This window comes from Heliconius melpomene, chromosome 11 (assembly GCF_056956725.1).
Source record: "Heliconius melpomene rosina isolate 202511_hmr_F chromosome 11, ASM5695672v1, whole genome shotgun sequence".
NCBI classification, from domain to species: domain Eukaryota; kingdom Metazoa; phylum Arthropoda; class Insecta; order Lepidoptera; family Nymphalidae; genus Heliconius; species Heliconius melpomene.
In genome coordinates this window covers 6802764-6827713 of record NC_140399.1, presented here as the reverse complement: position 1 = coordinate 6827713, position 24950 = coordinate 6802764, and the positions used below count along the sequence as shown (strand labels likewise).

The following is a 24950-nucleotide window of genomic DNA, read 5'->3' as shown; positions in this document are numbered from 1 at the left end:
ACCTGTGGTTCCACTTGGAGGAAAAAATATTGAATGTTGTCCTCGTTATGATAACGAGCCGTTGCGTTATACCTCGAGAATTCGGTGGAAAGTGGATGTCAGAACGGTAGAAATCTACCTAATTGCACGATTTAATAACATGTGACGCTATTAAAGATAGCAAACATTAATAGCAAATAAGTATTATGGAAATTATATTCAGGTGTCAAATTATTCCATAATTACCCAATACAACAGAATTTTTACCAAAAAAATTAGCCTCAAACAAAAAGTCACTGAAACCCCCTTCAAAGCTAACCCAAGCCCACCTCCCTGGAAAATATTTCTAGACATACCCCATGTTCATAAGTGAATAAAGCTAACTCATACATTTTAAGCATATACCTACCTAAAAAACTGTACAGACTACCCAGGTTCTCTAGGTATACTGTCGATACCACTTCAAGTACTTCAACTAAACAAGGGTTACCGCCAAGTACGTACTTTAATGTCACTTTTACTGGATGTCATATCTAGTATATTAGCAGGGTTCATACATTACATTAGTTCATTGTTAAGTTCATGCGAAATATTATATTTTAGTATATATTTTATAAAGAAATATAAGAATAATTGAATTCTGTGCACTGTGTAAGCGGTGGTAGGTCGTGAATTCGATCCCCATTCCAGGAAATGAAACATGTAATATTTTAATTTCTTGACTGCTGTCGAGGCGAAGCGTGGCGTTGAATTCCGCCACTCAACATACAATGCCCCCAGAATTCAACTGGAAAAAGGGAACGCAGTGCCTTAACACTAGGTTCCCTCTGTTGATGATGAGATACAACGAGAAACTATAGCAAAAATTTCAAACTGTACTAGAGATCTGATCACAGATACATTACGAGAAAATAATAAATAGGAAAAGAAAATATCTATTTGTCAATTTATTTTAGACCTACCCACATTAGTATATGTTTTATATTTAAAAGATATTTCTAAGGAGTATAAGAAAAGTGCTCTTTAAAAACTTTCTACGTTAAAATGTAAAATATTTCATAAGAAATTTCCACAAGTGTATTCAGTTCTGTGATTACTGTAGTCGTCTGGGGTTTAATACTAAATTTATAGTGACTCGAATGTACATAATAACGAATGTAAAAAATCATTTTTTAAGTTGCGACTTGCGGCGTTCTCACCCACCACGCCTAACACGTTTATTTAAGTAAGAATAACTAATTGAAACCATTTTTTATTTTTTAATAGTTATTCGAGAAAAAAAAATTGGAAAACTATACGTTAATAAAGTAAAACTTTAATTAAATATCCTCTAAATCTAAAACAATGCAATTAAAATAATTTTATGTTTGGAAATAAAAACTTACCCCTGTTGTCATCGCTTTAATGAACTCCACATCTCCGACCTCACTAACACTTTGTCCAAGCACGACATTTACGAAAGATAGCGTTAATATCATAAGGTTTATATTTCAAAAGTATAAAGCGCGCCTACAGTATCATATTATGTTTAATTACGAAAAATTTCATTTAATGATAGAGTCCACTCAAATTACTTTGTTTGCGAATTGTTTTAAAATATTAAATTACTGTATTTATTTAATAATTAGAGATATTTTCATATAATAAATCCAATGTTTATGTTATAAGTTGTTTACGTAATGAACGAAACACCGCCCTACGAACAGGGAACAAGGAGGAACTAAGCCGGCTGAAATGTTATTTTATAACCTAACACTTTAACACGGTAAAATCCACTTGAAGGAAGTTTATTTACAACGCCATGTAACGATTGATAGCGACACTGACCACGTACATGTATGTTGTAAAACGTGGTAGTTCCTTTCATATATTGTAGATGGCAGTAATTTAATAAGTAATTAAATGTTTTATTATTTCATAAAATATATAATAATAAGTTATGTTTTTCATATTTTTTTACATTATATATTTTATATAATAAAGATTTATTAAAAGTAATTCATTAATTTATTTGGATTTATTCCTTTATTTGTATTAATAAACGTCAATGTGATTGTCAAAATTTTTGACATAAAATTTAATAAAAGTCTTTTTTATTTATTTTAATATTAATGTTTTATTTTTTAGTGTTTATACAAGATATTGTAATATAATAAAATCTATAATAGTTGTTAGTATTAAGATACAAATTTGAAAATAATATGGTAAAAATTTGGAGGTTAGGATTATTAGGTTATGACACAGCTTTTAAAATCCAGTCTACCATAGCTCGAAAACATTTAGATGCAATAGGAAAAGGAATATCTTCAAATTATGATACTATTTTACTGGTTGAACATAAACCAGTTTATACTGTAGGTATGAATATATTTCATGAAATTTATATAATTTACTATTCTACTACTACTCTACTTGGTTATCTAATGATTAAATGTTTTCTTTTAGAAACTTTATCACTTTGTATATTATATATGATAAGTTTTTATCCATTTTAAGGTATAAGGGACCATACTCCCAATGATGAAATACTAAGACTTCGGGGTCTAGGTGCAGAATTCAGAAAAACAAATAGAGGAGGTCTTATCACATTCCATGGACCAGGACAGCTTGTTGCATACCCTATTATTAATTTGAAACACTATAAACCTAGCGTTAAGTGGTATGTTTGTAGTTTGGAAGCAACTGTAATAAATATGTGTGAAGAATTAGGTAACTTTTCATTTTTTACAGTAACAATAGAAATTAATACATATCATAATAAGAGACGAGTGTAGTGCAGTGGTACACAAGCTGTAAATAGTTGTGAGTTTGATCCCCATTAATGAAGGCAAACAATATTCATTTTCCTACTATAGTACATACACTGTCCGGAATTAAGTCCTGTCACTCAACTTGCAATAGCTCAAATTCCATTGGGTTTGTAGGGCTTGACACTAGGTACTCATCCCACCCTGCTAGAGTTCTGGATCCATTGTGTGCTTAAAATATATACTATTTTATTTCCTTGAGTGGTTTATAGTCACATGTACTTGTTCCTCTGTAGCAAGACAGTTCTTGACTTTTTTATTTACCAATATATAAATTTTGCTAAATCAATTATCATCATGTATTTTTTTTAGGAATAAGTGCAAACAGATCACCCCATACAGGAGTGTGGGTCGGGGACAATAAAATAGCAGCAATAGGTGTACATGCATCTAGGTACATCACAACTCATGGAATCTCATTGAACTGTAACACTGACTTATCTTGGTTCACCCATATTGATCCTTGTGGTATTCCTGATAAAGGTGTAACTTCCTTAACAAATGAAACCGGCAAAATCTGTACAATAGACGAAATGACTCCAATATTTGTGAAACATTTTCAAAAAGTATTTAATTGTGAGACAGAAGACATAGAAATAGACGCCCAACAAGAAATTCTTAGTAACATTTATAGTAAATTGATGGTGGAATTAGGATAAATGTGCAACATTATTTCATCATATACTGTAGGATATTTATATAGTTATTTTGTTTTTATACATATGTTACCAAATAAAACAATCATTTGATTTGTACAAATTTATTTCATTTATTTAAATGTAATAAAAAATAAATAGATGTTACAGTAAGTCTAAATAAATAAAGTAGAAATCTCAAGTTGGGTTAGGAGAAACAAATGCTTTTCAATAAAATGTAACAAAATACTATGTAATTTAAGTCATATTTCTACAGAACCCAACTGAAAGTTCACCAAGATATAAGAGAAATAAAACTGTTAGCGCCTATAGTGACACAACAGTATATTTACAAGAATATTTAATTTAATTTCGAAGAAGATTTAAAATGCCTTAATAATGTTATCAATGGGCACAATAACATGAATTACGACAACTTAATGCTAATGCCTAAGTTAAATGTATGCCGATCTATAATAACTAAAGCAATAAATGAAACATTGTTCAGAATACTCCCTTCAAATATATGGGGTACAGAAAGAAATAATTTTCAGGGATTATTCCAAAAAAAGAAATCTCAATTATAATTCCAATTGACCTAGCTACTTATTGCTTAATAAATGCAATTTCTGAATTCTATCCTATCGCTAAAAGTACCTTATCTAATTTGATGTTCATAACAAGCATCATCGTATAATATCTAATTTTTAATATTAGTATGTTGTACCTACAGTCGTATACCTACTTAGAAAATAGTAAATGCTTTCAAATGCAATCGATTACCGTCAGGTATGCATATGCTAGACACGCGGTGGTTACATTAAATATGAAGGCTCTTCACCACGATATAAATACTAAACTAATGGACGGATATTATGACGTGAACATTATGAAATTTCGAATCAGTCATTTATATCACAATTTCCTTTTAAAACTTACTTCTTGTAGTGTAAACGTTGTCTTTCAAAATGGCTGTTGTCAACTTCATGACTATTTAAAGCGTTAACCGAAATGAAATGATGTTCAATACCAACCGAAATGTTAACCGAAATGTTCAATACCAAAATTACTCGCGCCATATTTTTTGGATACAATATCGTTTTTATCAAGATTTGAACGTTGAAATTCCGTTGTCAATGTTTAACTACTCAGCCTGAGGATGTTCATAAATTATGACATATGCTTAGGTGGTGCCAGCCATTTCCGCATGTAGTAGCAGAAGATAGTGGCAATGTAAAGCAGCACCAAGAGAGCACAAGCAACTCCTAGTAACAGGACAGAAGACTTGCTTGGGCACGGCTCCACAATCGTCACGGTTTTTTCTGCAAAAAAACAAAGTGATTTTTAAAAAATAAAATTTTAACGTCAATGCACTGAAAAGAAGGCAATGAAAAGAAAAACTACAGGCTACCAATTACGAACAGGCAAAAAATGTTCCATCTATTAAAAAAAAATAAACTAGATAGGATCTGAAAAACTAAATTACACCGCGTTGTAGTTCGTTCATCGTTAAATAGTATATAATAGAGTTTAAATATTACAGTTATTATACTGTTACTTTAATTTACTTTTATTACCTGCTATAAAGTATCAATTTAAATATATTCAAAATATATTTTATTACAAGGATATTACTGTAGAATAGAGTATTTAAACATTTAGGGTCAATTCATAAAATCTTACCTCCAAAGTTAGCTTCACTGGCGGTACCACCAGGTTTGTCAGAACGTAAGAAATCTGTACTTTGTCTCTCATCACCAAAGTCGAGGACGAGGATCTCTTGAGAGATATTCATGTCTTCTTCTTGGCTGTGAGCTTCGCCGGTCTCGTTGATAGGCAACGAACGCCTCTTTCTGCCCCAGGACTCTATGGACTCCCTGCCCCATTCGCATACAGCCTAAGATAATGGATTAAAATATTTATTAAATTTACAATTTTGAAATTAGGATTAGTGTACTTAAAAAAAATAATGATAGCTCAATAAATTTCGGATTATGAACATGTTATTTAAAGTTTCACATATCAATAAGCTTGTATTAGCTGTAATAAGATAGAAGAATAACTAAAATAAAAAAAAAATAGGAAATATCAATAAATTTCGTAAGCACGAAAGTAAATAAAAATGATACACCAACTATATTTAAATGAGTATACAGGCTGATACTTTATTGAAATATAGTGAAAAACAGCATGATTATAATATTAGAACCTTAAATATTCTAAAACACCGTGACATGAGAAAAATATCCAGAATAATAATTCTACATTAAATTTAGTCAGCGAATATTAACTAAATCGGCGTGACTAAGTACCGTATTAGAATTTTACAGGCGTTACAATTTGTGCACGGAAAAGCGTTTAAAGTTGACTAGCCTTATTGAGCTTAATCTATGATAACCTTGGAACCCGTTAATATAGCTGAACACTTTAGAGTCGAAAGTTCAATGTTAGTATAATATTTTTTATACTACAAAATTTATTCCACAGTGTCGTTGGAGCTCAAGAACTCGATTGAAAGTGGAGAACTGAAGTGTCATAATGGGAACAGAGTGTTTTAACACTACGTTCCCAGGCTCCCTCTGTCTATCCTGCTATGTGTGGGATACAGAAACAAAAAAATATATAATAACGAGTAGGTATATCTATAAAAGTAGGTACTTTTCTTTCATATTTAGAAACTACGTGATTAATTTTAAACTTTAACTTCTTAATTGTAATACTTTAGTTTGTCAACACTTACAGGCTCGCAAGGTCCAAGACAGTATTTCACATTGCACTGGAATATAACTCCATATGACTCAGTGAATCTGAAGGCCTCATACACTGACTGTAGCGCGTTGCCATCGGGAATGAAGGCCGGGAATATTGATGGATCAACTGGACATCTAACAAAACGTAGGAAAAGTATTAATTTGATTTAACTTAGACATTTAAAGTACTCATAGATACTTTGTAAAATTAAATACAATTCCACCGTTATGGCCCGGTGGCACTAAGGTTATATTAGGAAATTCATACTGTAACAATATACAAACCCTTCATCATCGATAATCTGGAATGTGCTCTTCGAGTCCTTGGCCATAGCAACACAGCTGCGCGCAAAGATTCCATAGGGAGCTGCAAAAGTTATAATTAAGTTTAAATATAAAAAAAACAATAAAAGAACTATAAATCAACAAAACAAATATTCCTACAATTAAGAACATACTTGTTAGGTAAAAGTACTTAATATAAACTTACTGTCTTCTGGAATCTCGATACGGAAAGTGAGACGGTCTCCAATACGGACCGTTTCCACCTCGCGTTGGCGGCTGTCCAGGATGCGGATGCGTGGAGGAGGAGCCTCGGGGGCGGCAGTGATGGAAATCATCTCCGGATCTCTGATAATATTAAAAAATAAATATTATAAGCTAGCTTCTTAATATATCTTAATTAGATTTCACGACATTTTAACTACTTTCCTAGGTGAATAAATTTCAATGAAACATGAAATATGAGGCTATAAAATATGAAATATTTTGCAACAAGATGAAAATGAAACTATACGAGTTGTTTATTAATACGTTAAATATGCTAATTAACGCTATAATTACAATGTAGCGTCGCTAGCTACAAAGCAACAAAGTAGAGAAGCTTAAGTATAGTTATTACTCATTAGTCATTCATATATGTTGATTAAAGAAAAAAAAATAGCTTCACGCTGTATCCCGCACACAGCAGGGTAGGCAGAGGGAACCTAGTGCTGAGACACTACGTTCCTCTCGAACTCAACGCCGTGCTTTGCCTCAACTTCAAAGCGAAGAAATGAAAATACAAATTAAGATAAATATTTCTTTTTCTCGAGTGGGGACCGAACCCACGACCAGTCGCCTTTACAGATACTCCTCGAGTCCCTGAGCCATTACTGACCTCAAAATATAACATAATTTATACTCAACACGTCATTTCATTAAAACAATGCATCTAGAAATTTCCATATCGGGATCATTGACAGCAATCATGATTTAATCGCACATCTAGTGCGGCTATTAAAAATCCATACAAAGTAGTAAAAGTTGTTTATAATGCACACCACGTTTACATTCCGCACCCAGTGAGGGGAATCTAATTGTTTTATTATCTGTATGTATAATTCAGAGACGATATTGGGTCAATAGAATTTTATATTAGTGAACGCGTGTGTCGGTATGTGAATTGTTATATTGACATTATTTAGTGACACTACGAATTTATTATATATATTTTTATTTTTTTAAAACACTCTTTTATTGTTTTTAAATCCAATTAAAATCTAACTGTGGCAAAAACGGAAATGCACTAAAAATTTCTTTGCAAAAAAAACCACAAAAGGTTTTTTAGAAAGCACCTGTTATAAAAACTATCTAGAAAAAGTGCTGTTAAAACTTAAGTCGACGAAAATATTGGCTGGCTTAGTTATATTTTTATCACGTAGATCTCGTCGCTGATTTGCGTGGCCGCCATGGTTTCCTAAAAACATATATTATTATGCGGATTTACTGTTACCGACCTGATGGGAACCATTCCGAATGTAATGTTCTTCGAACTCATATCGTATGTGCACTTCACCTTGTAGATTTTGTCTGCTTTCGTCATAACTACGCTGTGATGTTGGAGCACAACCGTGTTGGAATATACGCCAGTCTATAATAATATGAAAATATTTAATTTTTTATATAGGGTTATTCTATATTTGAGAAAGAAAAATTACTTATTTAGAAAACAACATAAATAAGCTGTAACGAGTTTATAAAAATCGACGTAGTTTGATGAGAACGTATAGCTTATTGATCAAACCGCTTGGACTGTTTCCAAAAGGCACAGGTTCAAATCCCGCTACGTTCAAACTTTTATACATATTATTAGTACACTTAGGACTAGAAAAATTTAAATAAAGGTTTAAAAAAGTAATCCTTCCATTTTAAGATTCCATTCATTTTTATGCAAATTTAAATGTAATACTACTAAGAAATACTAATATGAATTTATACTAAAATTTTATAGTCGTTTATCTTTTTTAGCTGATAATAAATTTACTTACAACGCTCTGCGTGTTACAATCCTGCCCAGCCATAGTCAGGTCCAATCTGAATAGATCGCTATTAACAACATCGATGTTGCACGTCTCGGAACGTCCCAAAGCGTAGATTCTTCCATTGAATGGTTTATTTGTTCGCACTTGCACCGCGATCCTTGTATCCTTGCAATGTACTGACACTAAAATATTAAATCAATAGTTAAAATCAAAAATCATATCAGCTTCACGCGGTAACCCGTACACACCAGTGTAGGCAGAGGGAACATAGTGTTAAGACACTCCGTTCCTTACTTTTCGTCAAATCAACGGCGGGCTTTTGCTTTGGTGCTAGAGCGAAGAAATAGAAATATTAATAAATAATAATTTAATTTTTAATTTTCATCGAGTAGGGATCGAACCCACAACCATCGCGTTACATTCACAGCCTTGTGAAACTGCATTACGATGACCATCAATAACAGGCGTTAAAACGAAAACAAATTTCAATTAATTACTTAAACTAACGCCATAGCTAGCACACGAAGTATGTAGAAATGTAATTACCATCGTAGCAAGTTCCCGTCTTGTCGCAGTTAGCGTCGTTCCTCGTTAAGTTGCTGGACATGTTCGTATCTTGCTGGTGATCTATAGACACGGGCAGCTCCCCACTGGGGCTGGCTGGTGGTTCTGTAACAAATAGAAGACAATTAGCTACTGCATTTCTCAATACTTACAAGTAAAGTATATTTTTAGACCTTTGATTAGTTTGAAACGGATGCGTTCGACGTATAGGATCATAATCGATGGAAGATTGCCGCTATGGATGGTTCCAAGTGTAACGTGGCCACTATAATTACAAAGAGAAGCAAAGCTCGCCGCTTCGAGCAATTCTAGATTTTTCACACGCAATTCACATGTGAATACTTAGGAGCTTTAACGTTCTCTATGGGTTAGCACTAACGAACGCTATATGCTATTTTAACATACTATTAAATTGTGATTTACTACATGTCGCCAGTTGCTAGGAAGAATTATTTTAACCTTCGATGGACATGGCGGCGGAAATCATTATATATTATACCTCACACGGAGACTGATGTTAGATTAGATGCAAGCAAATCTATATTATATATATAAAATCGAAAGGTCACTCACTCATCACGAAATTTCAGAAACTACATGTGCTAGGAATCTCAAATTTTGTATAGGAGTTATTTATAGGACGTAGGTGCTCACTAAGACGGGAACTTGCAATATTCGACTTCTAAGGGGTTGTTTTTGAGGTTGAAAGTTTGTATGAAACTTCGTTACTACAAATGCTAGGAGTCTCAAATTTTGCATGGACGTCAATGATAGGACGTAGATACTCATGGAGACAGAAATTAATAATAACGCAGTTCACACAGGCGAAGCCGCGAGCGGGCCGCTAGTATAATATAAGAATAAATAATACTGAACCCTCAATATATGTAAGAAAGTAATAAAAATAAATACAAACAAAAGCATATTGTAAAAAACGTCATTGTAACTATATTTCCGTTGTAGAACAGTAAACGCAAGGGTGTTAATGACAAAATCGTTTAGCGGAACGCCCGCGCCGGTGAGGCATCCCGAATTGATTCGTTAGCAGAGTGCCAATGTCTCGTATACGGCATGCCACCAATAAAATGACGTGAACCGATTTAGGCCGTTGACCGGTCACGCGAAGGTCCGTCGCCTTCGTTGTTTTCATATAATACCAGCTAAAATATAGCTACCACTTAAATAACGCTTTCCAGAACATTAGTCGAAATTAAAATAAATATAGTTCCAATGTCTGGAAGCTACAATATCAGATCTCTTCTATATAAGAGTTTTACCAACTTCTTCGACTGTACAACTTCAACAAAAACTTATTTCAGTTTAATTCTACGAACACATCGGGCAAGTATAAAATTAATTTAATTGTAAAGTAACAAGAACTGCCTTTTATGTCTTCAACGTCTATATGTTACTATTGTCAGCTAAATTCCTAGCAAATAGTCACCCCAAGCTATAAACTGTTTTTATGTTGGACGTTTCGCACGTAAAACCTATTCTTACGCTTGTATTTTCTAGATAAATGTCGATGACTTCACTCCGTTTTATATTAGTAACGCTTCAGTAGCTTAAATGAATTTTTCCCACGGAAATATTTTAAAACAAACTTAATTTAAACATTAAGCTTTAGGATTGTTATGAATTAAATTTAAAACCTCACAAAATGGCTTTTCGTCTAAATGTCCGTTTAGCACCAAAAATTTCCAGGCACGACTTGCAATAGGACGTAATATTTATATTTATAAAGGCAATTTTTAAGTGAAAAAAATCTAAAAATGTTACCTAGATCGAGTCAATAAGCTCTACAAATAATATTTGTAGATGATTTCAAAGCAAAAAATACTTAAAAGAACTTTTACTTTATGTATAGAAATACTGCGAAACGCAAAGAATGAACAATAAGGTCATACTTTATAGACCGCTCGCTACGTTAAAAAAAAATGCCATCTTCCGTATGATTATAGTCCATTCGAGCCTTAATAGTTTTGTTATCATCTTTTTCGGCGTTCTTAGAAACTTTAGAAATCGCCTACGATTTGAAAGTGAGTCAGTTGTCGTTTTTATGGAAGCGATCATCGTTTTACAATAGAAAATTCCCCTTTTTGTTCACTTAAAATGGCTTGCCGTTAGGTATGTTACGATTACGGACTGCGGACTACCATTCAAGTCTAATAGATCTATTATTTAACTGGGAAAACTGTTATTCTATTCTCTCTATATATATGGGACGTTTTGTAATCTAGATAATCAGTTCGTATATTTTTTAGACTTAGCTGCGTTCAGAATCTAGAGTAGAACACCTAGGAGAGTATGAAAATGGAAATTAGGATCCCATTAAAATGTTTAAATATATGTATATGATATTAAATGAATTAACAAAAATAATATGATGAATGATCTTTCTTTACTGTTGAATTTCCATAGAATTTCACTTAACCTTTTAAAGAAATAAACATGAGGTGCTTGAGAAAACTATTTTACAGTTAGCTACTGTTACGTAATGAATATTACTACTATAACCATAATTTGAAGCATATCGATTCTAGTTTGACAAGCTAATAAAAGAACTTATTTCATTTGTGAAAGTAATGCTCTATAATATAATTATGATCTATTATAAAATTATTTGCAAATAAATATTTAGCTCTTGAATTTATTCAGTTTTTATTACCATAATTTAATTTTCCGTTAAATTAACTTGTTTCACAAACAAACGGAAATAAACCGGTTAATTATCTATCTTTACAATAATATGCCATTTCTTTTATTTTTCTTATATTTACAATAAGTGCTCAGGTAAAAATCTATTTTTAAAGTACTAAAGCATCTTAAAAAACGTAATTATAACCTAATGTATAATACTTGTCTACTGTTGTCTACCATGCAACCGGATTTCATAATTGAAAAAGAATCTACAAATGTTTCAACCACACGATATAGACACCTAAATATATGGTTTGAAGTAAAAAGGCAATTTAACCTATCAAAGCTGTGCTAGGGGTAGTATTAAGAAAATGCTAATAAAATGTTGCTGGGATCCAAGACTGCCTCTATCTTTGTCTTTCAATAAACGTCACAGACTATACCAATGACAATATTTTAGGCACATTTTATGATTTAATATTTATTTATAGTCTGTTGTTATAGTGTGTGAAATTAAAAATTAAAAAAAAAAAACATTTTTTTAAATAAATCTTGACTTTTTTGCCACCACACGTGTTTATTTATATATTTTTTAAATTATATTAAATTATCGTACTAATATTTTCTACTATTGAAGTTATTTTTTTGTAAGAATCCTGAACGCTTAAATATCTATATAGTATATTTTTTCTCAGATAAGGACGTCGTAAGCATATTATTTAACATAAAATGATGCAATAATTGAGGCTGTAACATAGTCGTTATTGTTGTAATACATGAGATGGATGGCGCGGACACTGACCTGTATTACTGGTTGCAAGGCCAGACAAGGCCATAAGCAAAGGCGCGCTAGTTAACTATGAATAATAAGTTTTATAATTTTTAATGGTTAATTTGTGCAGAATATGTCGATATTTTTTTTTGTTATAGTTTTACCTTATATGCTGCATGTAGCAGGATAGGCAGAGGGAGCCTAGTGTTAACACACTCCACTAACTACTTTCCGCCGAAAAACACGGAGGCATTCCGTGTTAAGTGCGATGAAAATATTAAATATTTCGTTTCGTCGAGTCGGAATCGAACCCACATTTACATGTGCCACTGCACCAAGACTAGCCAATAAAAGATAAGGTATAAAAAAGATTTTAAATTAAAATCTTAATCTTTACACGTATTATTTGGGCTGTCATTATACGGAATACAGTATGCAAATGAAACGTGCTTATTACAATAATTGAATAAACAAATCTGTTAATTGAAAAAGGGAAGTCCCGTTTCTCTTACAAAAAAATAAATATATTTCATCGAGCAATGAACTATATTGGCATACCACCTCGTATCGTATATTCACTTACAATCCACGCGATGTAAATTAACTATGAAGTCGATCGTTCTATATCCATTTCGATTCAATTATAGCCAAATTAGGACTGGAGCAAGACGAAGATGGATCCGAGCTCTCGGGCGCCGCAAAAACTAATTTTCAATTTCGTGTACCACCACGTTACCACCGTTAGAAGGCACGCACGAGCGGCGACGGCGACCAGCTATAGAAGTTTTTGCACCAAAATGCAACTCTTGCCATGATTCAGCATATTGTGCATTGTAAACATAACGAAATTATGTCGACATGTAATAATAGCTAGCGATGCGTCTATTCAGCTTTAATTTGATCAATTTGTGAACGCTGTCGAGGTTTATTTAATTTATTAAGTGGGATATTTGATGGAAAATCAAATATATTAAATTGGCTTTCACGCTGTATCCCGTACACGCAGGGTAGGCAGAGGGAACCTAGTGTAGACCATTCTCCACTTTCCACAATATTTTTCGGGACATTGCGTGTTGAGTGGGGGAATTTAGGCCTGGCTTTTGCCTTAGTCCTAAAGCGAAGTCCTATTAATAAATAAGAATTCATTCCCTCAAATTGGGGTCGAACTCACAACCCTTGCGTTACAGTCACACCCTTAAATGACTTAGATCGTTCGATAAACGTAATTGCATATAAGGGATGACATTCTAACATAACGGTATTGAGAGTATTTGATATATAATATTATTCAGTATTCTCTGCCTGCCTTCAGCAACAGATGGCAATCTAAATGTCGTTCCATTTGGCCCACGTAATGGAGTAGCTTTCCAAGCTTTCTTGTAGCGGCATCTAACTGTTCTACCTCCAATCGCTTCCTATATTTAGAATTTACATGTTTTTTTTATTTACATATCTAATTCTTTTTTATTTTATGCCCAAACGTTTTTAAGCTTTAAACCATATCATATATCTATTAGCATAACATGATAACGGTATTATTTAAATGAGGCTTTATCATTATTCATATATGTAATATTATACTCTATTGAATTTATAAATAGTAAAAATATCCATTAAGAGGCCCATCGTGGTGCCGAGGCACAAGTGTGAATATAGCGCAATTGGTTGCAGGTTCGATCCCCACATGAAGAAATATTTATGCTTATATTTTTTTATTTCTTCGCTCTGGTGTCGAGGTAAAGCGCGGGATTGAGTTCCGCCGCCACACACTAGAATACGGGGGAAAACAAAGGAACGGAGGTTAACACTGGGTTTCCTCTCCGTACCCTGCTGTGTACGGGGTACATCATGAAGCTGATTTATTTATAAAATGTATATTAAAATCATATTTATATAGCAACGCCTCAATTTAAATTGTCCGTCGTTACTCAAACCCATGATTGCCAGCTCCATGACCCTGACCCTCGTTCGTGAGATTCACCCGAGTTTATCTCCATCCAACCATATTTACGATATCGATATAGCGAGCTGCATTCCTTCATAAATCAAAAGATAAACAGTCGATGATTTCAGTTGTTATTTACTGTATAAATAACATTTATCTACCTAGACAAGACACAACTGGTTATACATTCTCATTATCTATTTCCCGATCTATACAGCTTTACGTTGTATGTATGACATAGAAGCCTAGTGTTAAGACACTACGTTCCCCTCTTTCGGACGAGTGGCGGAACTCAACGCCGGGCTTTTGCCCTGGTTTTCTTTCTTTCTAGTGGGAATCGAACCCACAGACGTCGCGTTACAATAACGTCACTGAACCCCTAGGGGTTCAGTGGCCTAGGCCACGACGACCTCTATATGTGTGTCTTATATATATAATACTTAGTATATAGATGTAGGACACACATACATAAGTGCATTTCAACGCGTCATTACGTTCTAATGGATTCTATACAGACCACCGTGGAAATGCAAAAAGGATAATTTGATTCTATGTTTATATCTTATACATTTCTTTTATTTCATATGAAAATATCACATTATATGGTACCTTTAGTCAGAAATATTGTGAAAATTAATAGTTCAATATTAATATAAAATTATTACTTATTTAAATTTCTAAGGCCAATAAAATGAATTTATACGCAAAGGTCTGGTTGGTCTGCACAAATGAAAATTTACTGCAGCACCTCCTGGTGAGTTATTATCATAGCACCTATCTAAGACCATACACCAATAAAATCCACAAATGGAACAAATGGTTTTGGAGATAAATGGTAACACAAACAAACAAACATACTCTCACCGTAAACACACAACCCGTTTCTATTCTGTCGTGGGTAAAACGTAGAATTATAACACTCAATGTAATTATAACGAACAAAAATTTACGTTTCCCACAAACCCGTAAAGTGAGTATGTAATTGCTTTCTTTAACAGTAACTTCCGCGAGATTACGGTGAATTAATGAAGTCATTAGCACTTATCTCAACGTTCCTTTTCAACAGTATTTACTGTTATAAGTAAAAATATAACAATTATCACATTTGAATCTAGACCACCGGACGAATTACGTATATTATACACTTATATATTTATATATATCCGTCCTGGTAACCTAACCTCACTTAAGTATTCTAGTACAAATATAGATATACCTTCCAGTTTTATAACCGTAAGGCTCATACATAATGGACATATTTTTACATAATTTCCTCTATCTACATCAAGAGTCATAGCAATTAAATAATTAATTTATTCAATTAAAAGAGTGTTAGCTCTCAAAAAGGAAAAGTCATCAATTAAATTTTTTTGCTCTCCAATAAAAAAGCAACTGTAAAAGTTACACGCTATAAAATGTATCTCGCCTAACAATACATCAGCTTCACGCTGTACCAGCACACAGCAGGGTAGGCAGAGGGAACCTGGTGTAAACACACTCCGTATCCCACTTTCTTGAATGGCAGAACTCAACGCCGCGCTTTGCCTCGACACCAGAGCGAAGAAATGGAAATATAAACGTAAATAAATATTTCACTTCCTCGAATGGGGATCGAACCCACAACCAGGCCACGACTGCCTCTACATAGGTACCTGTAGAGTATCTAAAATGCAATTTCATTTAAGTTCACCTCAGGTTCGTGCTACTGGAAAACAATTTCTGTAGTGCACAAACGTGGACCGTTAATTGCGGACCACCGTGCTCGCTATTGTCAGCCGTGGTATCATTGCTGTGGTCGGTCTGGAACTAATTTTTGTACGTGCACACATTTATGATTTATCTAAGAAATGCTTTCGTAATTATTAAGTTTGATTGTCTCTGTAATTTCTTAGTATCTAAGAAATAATATCCATTAGGTACTACTACTAGCAACTTAAAGTGACAAGTTATAATTCTACGTAGAATTTTTTAATTATCTGTGGCTAGTTGTCATTTGCACAGCTCATTCAAGTTATACGCTAAACTAAATATGTCATATTAAACTAAATAATGAGATCTACGATAATGATATTTTGGAACTTATATATAAATATTTCCCCGAAATGGATTAAAACCCACAATCATCACGTTCACGTTGGAATACCCCCATTCCAACTAGATCAATTGTTGTAAGACAGCATTTTAGAAAAAGGATATATAACTTCCCCAACAAAAGCGGGTGTTATAAATTTAAGCCACGTATTGCAGGTAGTTCTATGCCACATCCGGGATTTGCGCACTGGAATTATTAATTGGTCTGACTGTGTTAGATGTAGATGGGAATCACTAACACGCTCTTGTCTATATACACATATAGAAGTGTCATCTATATTTAAGCAATCTAGCAAAATAGGAGGAGGGAGCCTAGTATTTAGACAATCGGTTTCCCATTTTCCATCTAAGTTTCGAAACAGTTTGTATTATATATCCACCTTTAGTGATTTGGCAAAAACGACTCAATAAATGACAACTAATTTTAATTTAGTTTCAACAATATTGCCGACTCTCAAAGTTCGAAAGCCCCTGTTGGAAGACCAGTTAAAATTATGAACAATCATTTTATTATTTTATTGTACCTATTTAAAATTTTGAATTAAACACGTGAGACTTCAAGTTAAATAAAAATATTTCAATTAAAATCTGACAAGCAGTTAAATAATTTAGCAATATAATACCTTCGTACAAGTATTCAGACATTAATTTTCTACTTCACTTATATTATTACCCAGACTGTGTTATTATCTTTACTAGACTTCGATTTGCTTCTATTTTTGCTACTACGGTATAATAGAATTTGAACTATTTATAGCATCTGTATTTCATTAGCGATACCGTAAAACATAAGTGATAAAAATTAAACGGACAACGAATATAAACGTTTTAAAAGTTTTCGATGCATATTTAGTACTAGAAAATAAGAAAAACTAAATAATTTTACTAAATTTTGAGTTAAATTTTGAGTTGAAGAAATCTATATAATAACAAAATTTTAAATCTATTTGTAAGTACAGAACATCGTGTGAATCTTACTTTAAAATCTTCTCATATAGATCAAACGACTATTACTGGGCAACTGCGGATGCGCAGGCGCCAGTGGCCACGTAATTATATCTAATATTAAGTACTACTAGTTTTTATGGTAGTGATTCTATGATATTATTTTGCCATTAAGTATATGTGTAATGGAATTAGAACAGATAAAAACTTTAAATACCATGAACATGTTTCATAAAAAATACTATGATATATAAATAGTTTCTTTTAAAATATTATCTAACTATAGCTTTAGATTAATATTAATAAAATTTAATTTAATTTCCACATATATAAGTTAGTTTCACGAATACATTCAATTGTTACTTACTTTCGCAGAAGTTTTCAAAATATTTCCCAATTGGTTCCCCATCATCGATCAGGGGTCGTTCAGCGTTCAAATACGCTGAGGGTCCATCTGGTAAGGTGAAGTGGTCGAGGTGATATAATCGGCAGTTGTACGTGGCCGAGTGTGGCGCGCCCAGATATAAGAACGAACGGCAGAGGAATTCGGATTCGATCTCGCAAGCCAATCTACATGCTGATTCTGATGTCACCTGGCAAGGAACAAGGCAATTTGTTTATGTTAATTTTATTCAATTTATTTTTTAAAAGATTTAAAAAATAAGGATGAAAACATTTTTTTTTATTGTTTGCAAGCATAATAAAGTGGCATACTGCTTAATATGAAATTTTAATAAATAAAAGTAAAAAAAAATACTTTTTTAACAGATTAATATCAAATCAATATTTTTTATCTCTCTTAAACTCTTATTATCTCCTTTTGGATTATGCTTAAAGAACCCACTATCCCAAACATAATATAGATTATAAACTCACAATCATTAACTACGAACCACCAGCGCCAATATTATACTTAAAATAAACTAAAATACCATACAAATACTTAGTAAGTCACATTCCATAGTTTCCACTTAATTAACTTTCTATAAATACCGAAGCTATCTCTATATCTTACCTGGAGCTCCTTATCGGTGTAATAATGTAGACCAGCGTACTGCGCCACTTTGTCCTCAGCAACTCCTATACGAGGAGCAGTAAATACTCTCTGGCCCTTGCACGCCTGCGTCCCCTTCAGGCATAGGTTCTGCACGACCACACACAAATCACTTAAAATATATATAATAGTGAATAAACACTGTTTTCACACCACCGCTAGTGGAATGTGTTAACGTTCTTGGAACCTATTTTACAAGAAAATAAGGTTAAACACTGCCTTTTATTATTGTTTCTACGAAATAAAGTAGGTAGTTCGCGTGGTAATATGTTGTCTATTTTCCCATAGTAAAGACTTCTATTCTGTTCTATGGACTTTAACGGCGTAGATGAACTTTAAAAAATTATTTACTCGTATAATAATTTGACAGATACGTCGTTTTTAGAACTATGCTTAAAACGCACTTCTTTTCACGTACAATAAATTATAGGCTATATAAAATATTGTGTTTTCGATTGCCTCTCGTAAGAATTAAATATTTCACATTTTTATTCCCTCGCTCTAGTAACAAAGCACGGCGTTGATTTCCACCACTCAACACTCAATTCCTCGAACTCAGTGGAAGTATTTTAAATCTAGCGGAACTAGGTTCCCTCTGCCTACCCTGCTATAGCGGGATACAAGGTTAAGCTAAAAAAAAAATGAACAATCAAAAATAATACCTACAGTATTATTAACATATGATTTATTACATACCTCAAAATAATCAGTGCCTGGCGTATCCACTAGCGGAGCAATATGCTGAGATGTCCTCCTATCAGAATCACTAAGAGAGCATCTCATACTCCCGTACTCGTACTCGGCGGACCGGCACGCGAATTTTTTCTGTTACCATAAATAATAAAGATTAAAAACTTATAATGCATTTATAATTAAAAAATCTTTGTCTTTTTACAGTCGGGGCCAAATCTGTCAAGTGGAAAAGGGTTCACAGCGTGAGCAATAAATTGTATTTTGTACCCTTTTTCTGCAAATAATATCTATATATGTAGGTATGCGTTTTAGTCCAGTATCTTTTTTAAAGACATATTGGTCCCTTAAATAACTTTGAATCTTGTACTAAAATGTTCATTCTAATTCTTTCAACATAAGATATGTTATTAAAGAAGCAAACAATGGGTTAGTTCATTGCACTAAAGCGGTCCCATAAAGTTACAATCGATTTTCCATAAACTTACAAAGTTGCCCGTCGCTTGGTACCCCGTTCCTAATAAAACCCGTATCATTTTCCTTTATCTTTCTAAGTAGTACGAACACATAAAATTTAAATTGAATAGATATATCGGGAAACGTTATATATTATATATATTAATATTAAAGTAATTTCAAGTAATTGGATTTTTACCTCACTGAGGCAAGAAGCAAGGCAGGCCTCCTTGGTAGAAGTATATATTATACTATTGTCGAACCCTCGAAGCGCTTTGCCAGGCACTCTTTCAAATGCCCAAGGCCTCAAGCATAAGTTTTCTGATCTCACTTGTAGCTTCACCATATAATAAGTGTTCACGGACCGCTGTAACAAAAACAGTATATAAATATTTATTATTCTCTTATAAGTATTTGGCCGTATAAGTGCCAAAAAATAACATTGTAAATATAAATGAAAATTCGCAGGGGCACAAGCGTGTGGCCGTAAGCGCGACAGGGTGTGGGTTCGATTCCTGCTCGAATTTTCTTTCTTTACTCTGGTGGCGGTAAGTTCCGCTACTCAACACGTAATGTCTCCAGATTTCTGCGGAATGTGAGAAGTGGTGTATCTTAACACTAGACTCGCTATGCCTATATAGATACGCGAAACTAAAGAAAGAAAAAAACTTTATCTCAGCTTATTGTTTAAATATATTTAGTAGGCTGTAAAAGTTATCTTATATCAACGCGAAAACCTGCTTCGTAAGTTACCCACGACACGTAATAAAACCAGTACCCACGCGTGCATCTCTCCTTTTTTCTTAATCTAGCATAAAATAAACAAAAGATGTAATACGTCGAGATGCATCACTTAGCATAGGATTTACCGGCGGACCGCACTCATTAGTTCTGAAAGTGTGTGTTCACTACTTTTTTACTGCAATTTGAAATAGTATATGATGTTAATGAGTTTTACATTAACTTGGGTAAAAACACGAACTATTATATGAACATGTTTTTTGTAGTTACGATTAAATTACAAAATGAAATTGAAGTCATTATTTAAGTATATATATTTACTTGCACTTGGCACAATTTAAAGACAATTTAAATATATTAGGTAGATTAGTCTATGAATTTTTTTTTCAGCTTGACGCTGTATTCCGTACAGCAGCAGGGCAGGCAGAGGAACCCTTAAGACTCAGATACTCTACTCCCCATTTTCCGCCTAATTCAGGTCGTTGTATATTGAGTGGTGGAACACAACAGCAGGAAATTCCCTTTCCTCAAATGGGAATCGAACCCACAGCCTATCGCTTCGCTGCGCCACGACTGGCCTCTGGATTTTTGATAAACTGAGAAATATATTATTATTATTATTACTAGAGCAAATCACCAGCCAGCGTGCCACAGATTTATCTATAGCAAGAAACGCATAGAAATGGCTTAGAATGAATACAAATGTAGTACGTATTACATATATATATATATATATCTTCAAAACAGGCAATCCTTTTCCGGGATCTTAAAACTTGTTAACCGATTTAATCTGAATTGTTAATATAATCTTGGCATGGCAACAGCAGCTAATTGGCATGAACTGCCGTATCTCAGCATAATATATATTATATGCAATATACTGTATGGGTTCATAGTCTATCATAGTATGTAATCTAAAACGAACACGTTATAATAACTAACTATTAAAAAATTACTTGTATAATGTTTTCATAGTATATAATAAATTTCCCACCAACTGGACGTACGTTTAGAGCTTTAAGCTACCCAACAGTGCTTAGTTTAGCAAAATAAGATTTTTTTTATACAAAAAATCTACCTGTATATTAGAGTAAACTAATAGATATCTAGATCTAAGCTGCTCTGCTTACATTCAGCTTCCTGTTATATCTCGCACACTGCAGGCTAGGCAGAGGGAACTTAGTGTTAATACACTCCGTTCCCCACTTTCTGCCGAATTCTGGATGCATTGCATTGCAGTGGCAAAACTCAACTCGACACCAGAGCGAGGAAATGGAAATATAAACGTAAATAAATATTTCTGTTCCTCGAGTGGGGATTGAACCCATAACCGTCGCATTACAGTCACACCTTTATGCCGCTGTGCCACCACTAATTTAATATTTGATGTTATATTAATAAAATACAGTATGATAATGGGAGTTTATTCCAAATATTACTTACCTGTGGTATGGCCATAGGGTTGTTAGCTTGCGTATCATTTTGCAGCAGACAACGAGTTTCTTGGACTGGAGTCAGGGGATTTAGAACGAAACTAAAACAAAAAAATATTATAAAATTAGATTCACTTATATATGCTACGGGAAAATAGTAAATTCAAAGATTTTTTTCAATGTATATATATAAACTTTTATAAGACGTATCTAAAACATCCAAGAAAGTACCCACTAAGTGCAGAAATTATATGAAATTTATCTCTGGATTGTAAAAGATATAATTTAGAAGAGTGCCATTTAACATTTACTAGACGAGATAGAGAGCAATGCACCGGGAAGTGGGACCGGCTACCGCAGTGGAACGGTCACCGTATTGAAAAATAAACTAACAGAAATTCTAGTAAACTAGTAAATTTTTCACTAATATATTTTTTTGATACCAATTTTATTATTGAAGATACTGATTAAAAATAATTTTATTTTTACTAATATATATTTTTTAAATTAGATCGCTTAAATAGTTTCTTATTTAATATTTATATATTAGGAATATTATGAATGAATAATACAAAAAAAATAAAAACATTTTTAATTAACATAGAACAAAATTAATATGCAATATACAAAAGCCTCGCTTAAACCAGATCCAATAAAATTTACCATCTTAAAAACATAAAATTCCTATATATTTCCAATTTGTTCTAACTAAAAGGCTATACATTAATGGGTTGCATTCATCTTAATGACACTAGACGCGCGTTACACTTACAGAGTGCATAACGGGCTGTTTACCGTTTCGACCTGATATTTTGTTATTTTATATCTAAGAACCTAACAGGAATTCTAATCCATATTTAAAGCGAATCTATCTTTATCCAGGGATATAAATATTGCAGCTTAATTGCTATCGTAACTAAAATAAGTCAAAACGGGAAATAACGTGTTTCTTACGTGTTACTTAACTCGGATAAATTAAATCGATATAGATAGTATATCGCATTCCTAATAACATATTTATAAATAGAAGTTCGTCAGGAACCCCTCGTTGCGCAGGGGTAGAAAGGTGTGAATGTAACGCGATAGTTGTGGTTTCGTTCCCCACTCGGAGAATGACTTATTGTTTATTAATATTTTCATTTATTTACTCTAGCACCAATACATTAGCCTTGTGTGCAGGAAGTGCCGACCCTTCTATATGCGAATTATAGCATGAAGCTGATAACGACATAAAATGTAACATAGAATATTATTAATGAGAATTGAGATAATTTTAATAATTTCCAAAAAAAAGTACATTTCTCGTAATCATTAGCATTACATGTAATTATTAGTTACAATTTATATTTTTTAAATCAAATAACAGTTATTGTAAATTGGCGGTGACAGCAATAATTGAGGAATACGTTAGTTATAATTACATATTTCCTCAACATCATATGAGAATTGAGTTATTAAAATGGCGATTCCAAAGTATGTTTTACCGCGGAATTCAACGCCGCGGTTTGTAAATATTTGAAATGTTAAGAAAGTAAATTCTTCACACAGCGTCAACTATAACAACTTGTCAATTATAAATTATATATAAGTAACAAATTTGATTATGTACCTACGAGTACAGACAAAATACTAACGTGTCAGTGGAAATTTGATTAATGCACAAAGAACTTAAACTAATGATAGTGAATATTATAAGATTTCGAAACAAGCTTAATAAATCTTATTCTACTAACAGTATACTTACTTAGTCAATATATATATATAGCTTCCCGCATATAGCTGGGTAGACCGAGGGAACCTAGTGCTAAGAAATTGTACCCCACTTTCCACTGAATTTTTGATAATTTATGTTATTTCATCAAAACATTTTTATTTTAAAGCAAGAGAAAAAACGAAAAAAAAAATTGCTGATAACGTCATGTGCGCTTCTCAAATTTAGCATTTTTGTTGCTATTCTTTGCTATATGATATTTTACAGGTATATTTCATGGCATAAGTTATTATGCAAAAATTAACCATAATCCTCTAATTTTAATTAACAAAGTATCTATTAATAAAAATATATAAAACGTCACATTTTTTAATCTTTTTAAACTTTATAAACCTTAAACCAAAAACATTTTAAAATCACAAACAGAAATTGTAATTTAATAAGTACATAATTTAAATATTGAAACATGTGTTAACTTATATACTTCTATGCAAATAAAACTGTACTTAATCCATACTAATAAAAGACAGCAGTCGTCAGTCAACTCTACGAGATGTATTAAATCACCCATCATTACCGGCGCCAGATCCAGCACCGAGCATAGCATCAATCAAAGATGAACCGGTGAAATTGTAAGTAAAGTAAGTACAAGTAGCTCGCGCATCGGTGTATGTTATCTTATACTTTAAATACTTCGATATATTTTGATTTGAAAGTAAATTAATGACTACTTTCCTGTAATAAATGACTTATTGATCAAGTCTCTCGAGTTTAATTTTTATTGTAATTGGATATGTTTTTTTTGAGATTCACGATCTACTAGGAGAAGCAGAGGCAACCTAGGAACCTGGTGTTAAGGCACTCCGCTCTTCCCATTAAAACACTTCCACTCTCCACTTTCCGCGAAATTCTAGAATCACTGCCTGTTGAGTGCCGAACTTTAAGCATTTATCTATAACATAGAATTAGTTACCCACATCATGTAATAACGGAACAAAATTTCGATCAGATATAAAAGAAATCAATAAAATCTGACCACGTACATCTTTCTGATGCTATCAACCCTGACAGCGAAATGTACAGCAGGTCACGATCCTTTAAAATAATAGACTATAACTTAGATCAATTTTCCTTTAGATTAGAAAAGGCAATTGTAGTAATGGAATTTAAATGTAAATGTAATAAAAAATAAACTTAATCCAATATCTATTTCAGAAATCAATAAGTAATTTATCTTTTTAATGAGGAATTTAAAGGCAATGAATGTAATGCGTCATGCTGTATCCCGTACAGGTAGTACCCGCAGGATAGGCAGAGGTAACCTAGTTGCGTGGTTAGTAGCGGAACTAAACGCCGCGGTTTGCCTCGAAACCAGAGCAAAGAAATGAAAATATTAAATATTTAATTTCCTCGAATGGGAATCGAACCCACAAC

At 33.0% G+C, this 24950-nt stretch overlaps 2 protein-coding genes across 3 annotated transcripts in view; one reads left to right on the top strand and one right to left on the bottom strand.

Moving 5' to 3' along the window:
- The first annotated feature begins 2034 nt into the window (after window positions 1-2034).
- Lipt2 (Lipoyl(octanoyl) transferase 2) lies at window positions 2035-3545 on the top strand. The gene is made up of 3 exons (XM_085192776.1): window positions 2035-2337; window positions 2476-2688; window positions 3099-3545. The coding sequence occupies exons 1-3, from the start codon at window positions 2181-2183 to the stop codon at window positions 3443-3445; spliced, it is 717 nt and encodes a 238-aa protein (XP_085048902.1). The 5' UTR covers window positions 2035-2180; the 3' UTR covers window positions 3446-3545.
- A 922-nt stretch (window positions 3546-4467) lies between these two features.
- Window positions 4468-24950, bottom strand: part of tyn (trynity) — a 46842-nt gene continuing 26359 nt past the window's right edge. For both annotated transcript variants that reach the window (XM_085192774.1, XM_085192775.1), the window contains 13 exons: window positions 21816-21906; window positions 19831-19998; window positions 19182-19310; window positions 18447-18575; window positions 17799-18024; window positions 9021-9143; window positions 8481-8656; window positions 7950-8083; window positions 6662-6801; window positions 6457-6538; window positions 6162-6306; window positions 5105-5318; window positions 4468-4743 (listed from right to left, as the gene is read on the bottom strand). In XM_085192774.1, coding sequence (XP_085048900.1) covers window positions 4592-4743; window positions 5105-5318; window positions 6162-6306; window positions 6457-6538; window positions 6662-6801; window positions 7950-8083; window positions 8481-8656; window positions 9021-9143; window positions 17799-18024; window positions 18447-18575; window positions 19182-19310; window positions 19831-19998; window positions 21816-21906 — 1909 coding nt within the window. In that variant the 3' untranslated portion in view covers window positions 4468-4591. The remainder of the gene's footprint in view (window positions 4744-5104; window positions 5319-6161; window positions 6307-6456; window positions 6539-6661; window positions 6802-7949; window positions 8084-8480; window positions 8657-9020; window positions 9144-17798; window positions 18025-18446; window positions 18576-19181; window positions 19311-19830; window positions 19999-21815; window positions 21907-24950) is intronic.

Bases quoted from the DNA above. Each gene is read 5' to 3' on its own strand.
- Lipt2 (XM_085192776.1), top strand. From the start codon at position 2,181: ATGGTAAAAATTTGGAGGTTAGGATTATTAGGTTATGACACAGCTTTT. The intron at 2,338-2,475 runs GTATGAATATAT...ATCCATTTTAAG, and splicing joins TAAACCAGTTTATACTGTAG to GTATAAGGGACCATACTCCC. The intron at 2,689-3,098 runs GTAACTTTTCAT...TATTTTTTTTAG, and splicing joins AAATATGTGTGAAGAATTAG to GAATAAGTGCAAACAGATCA.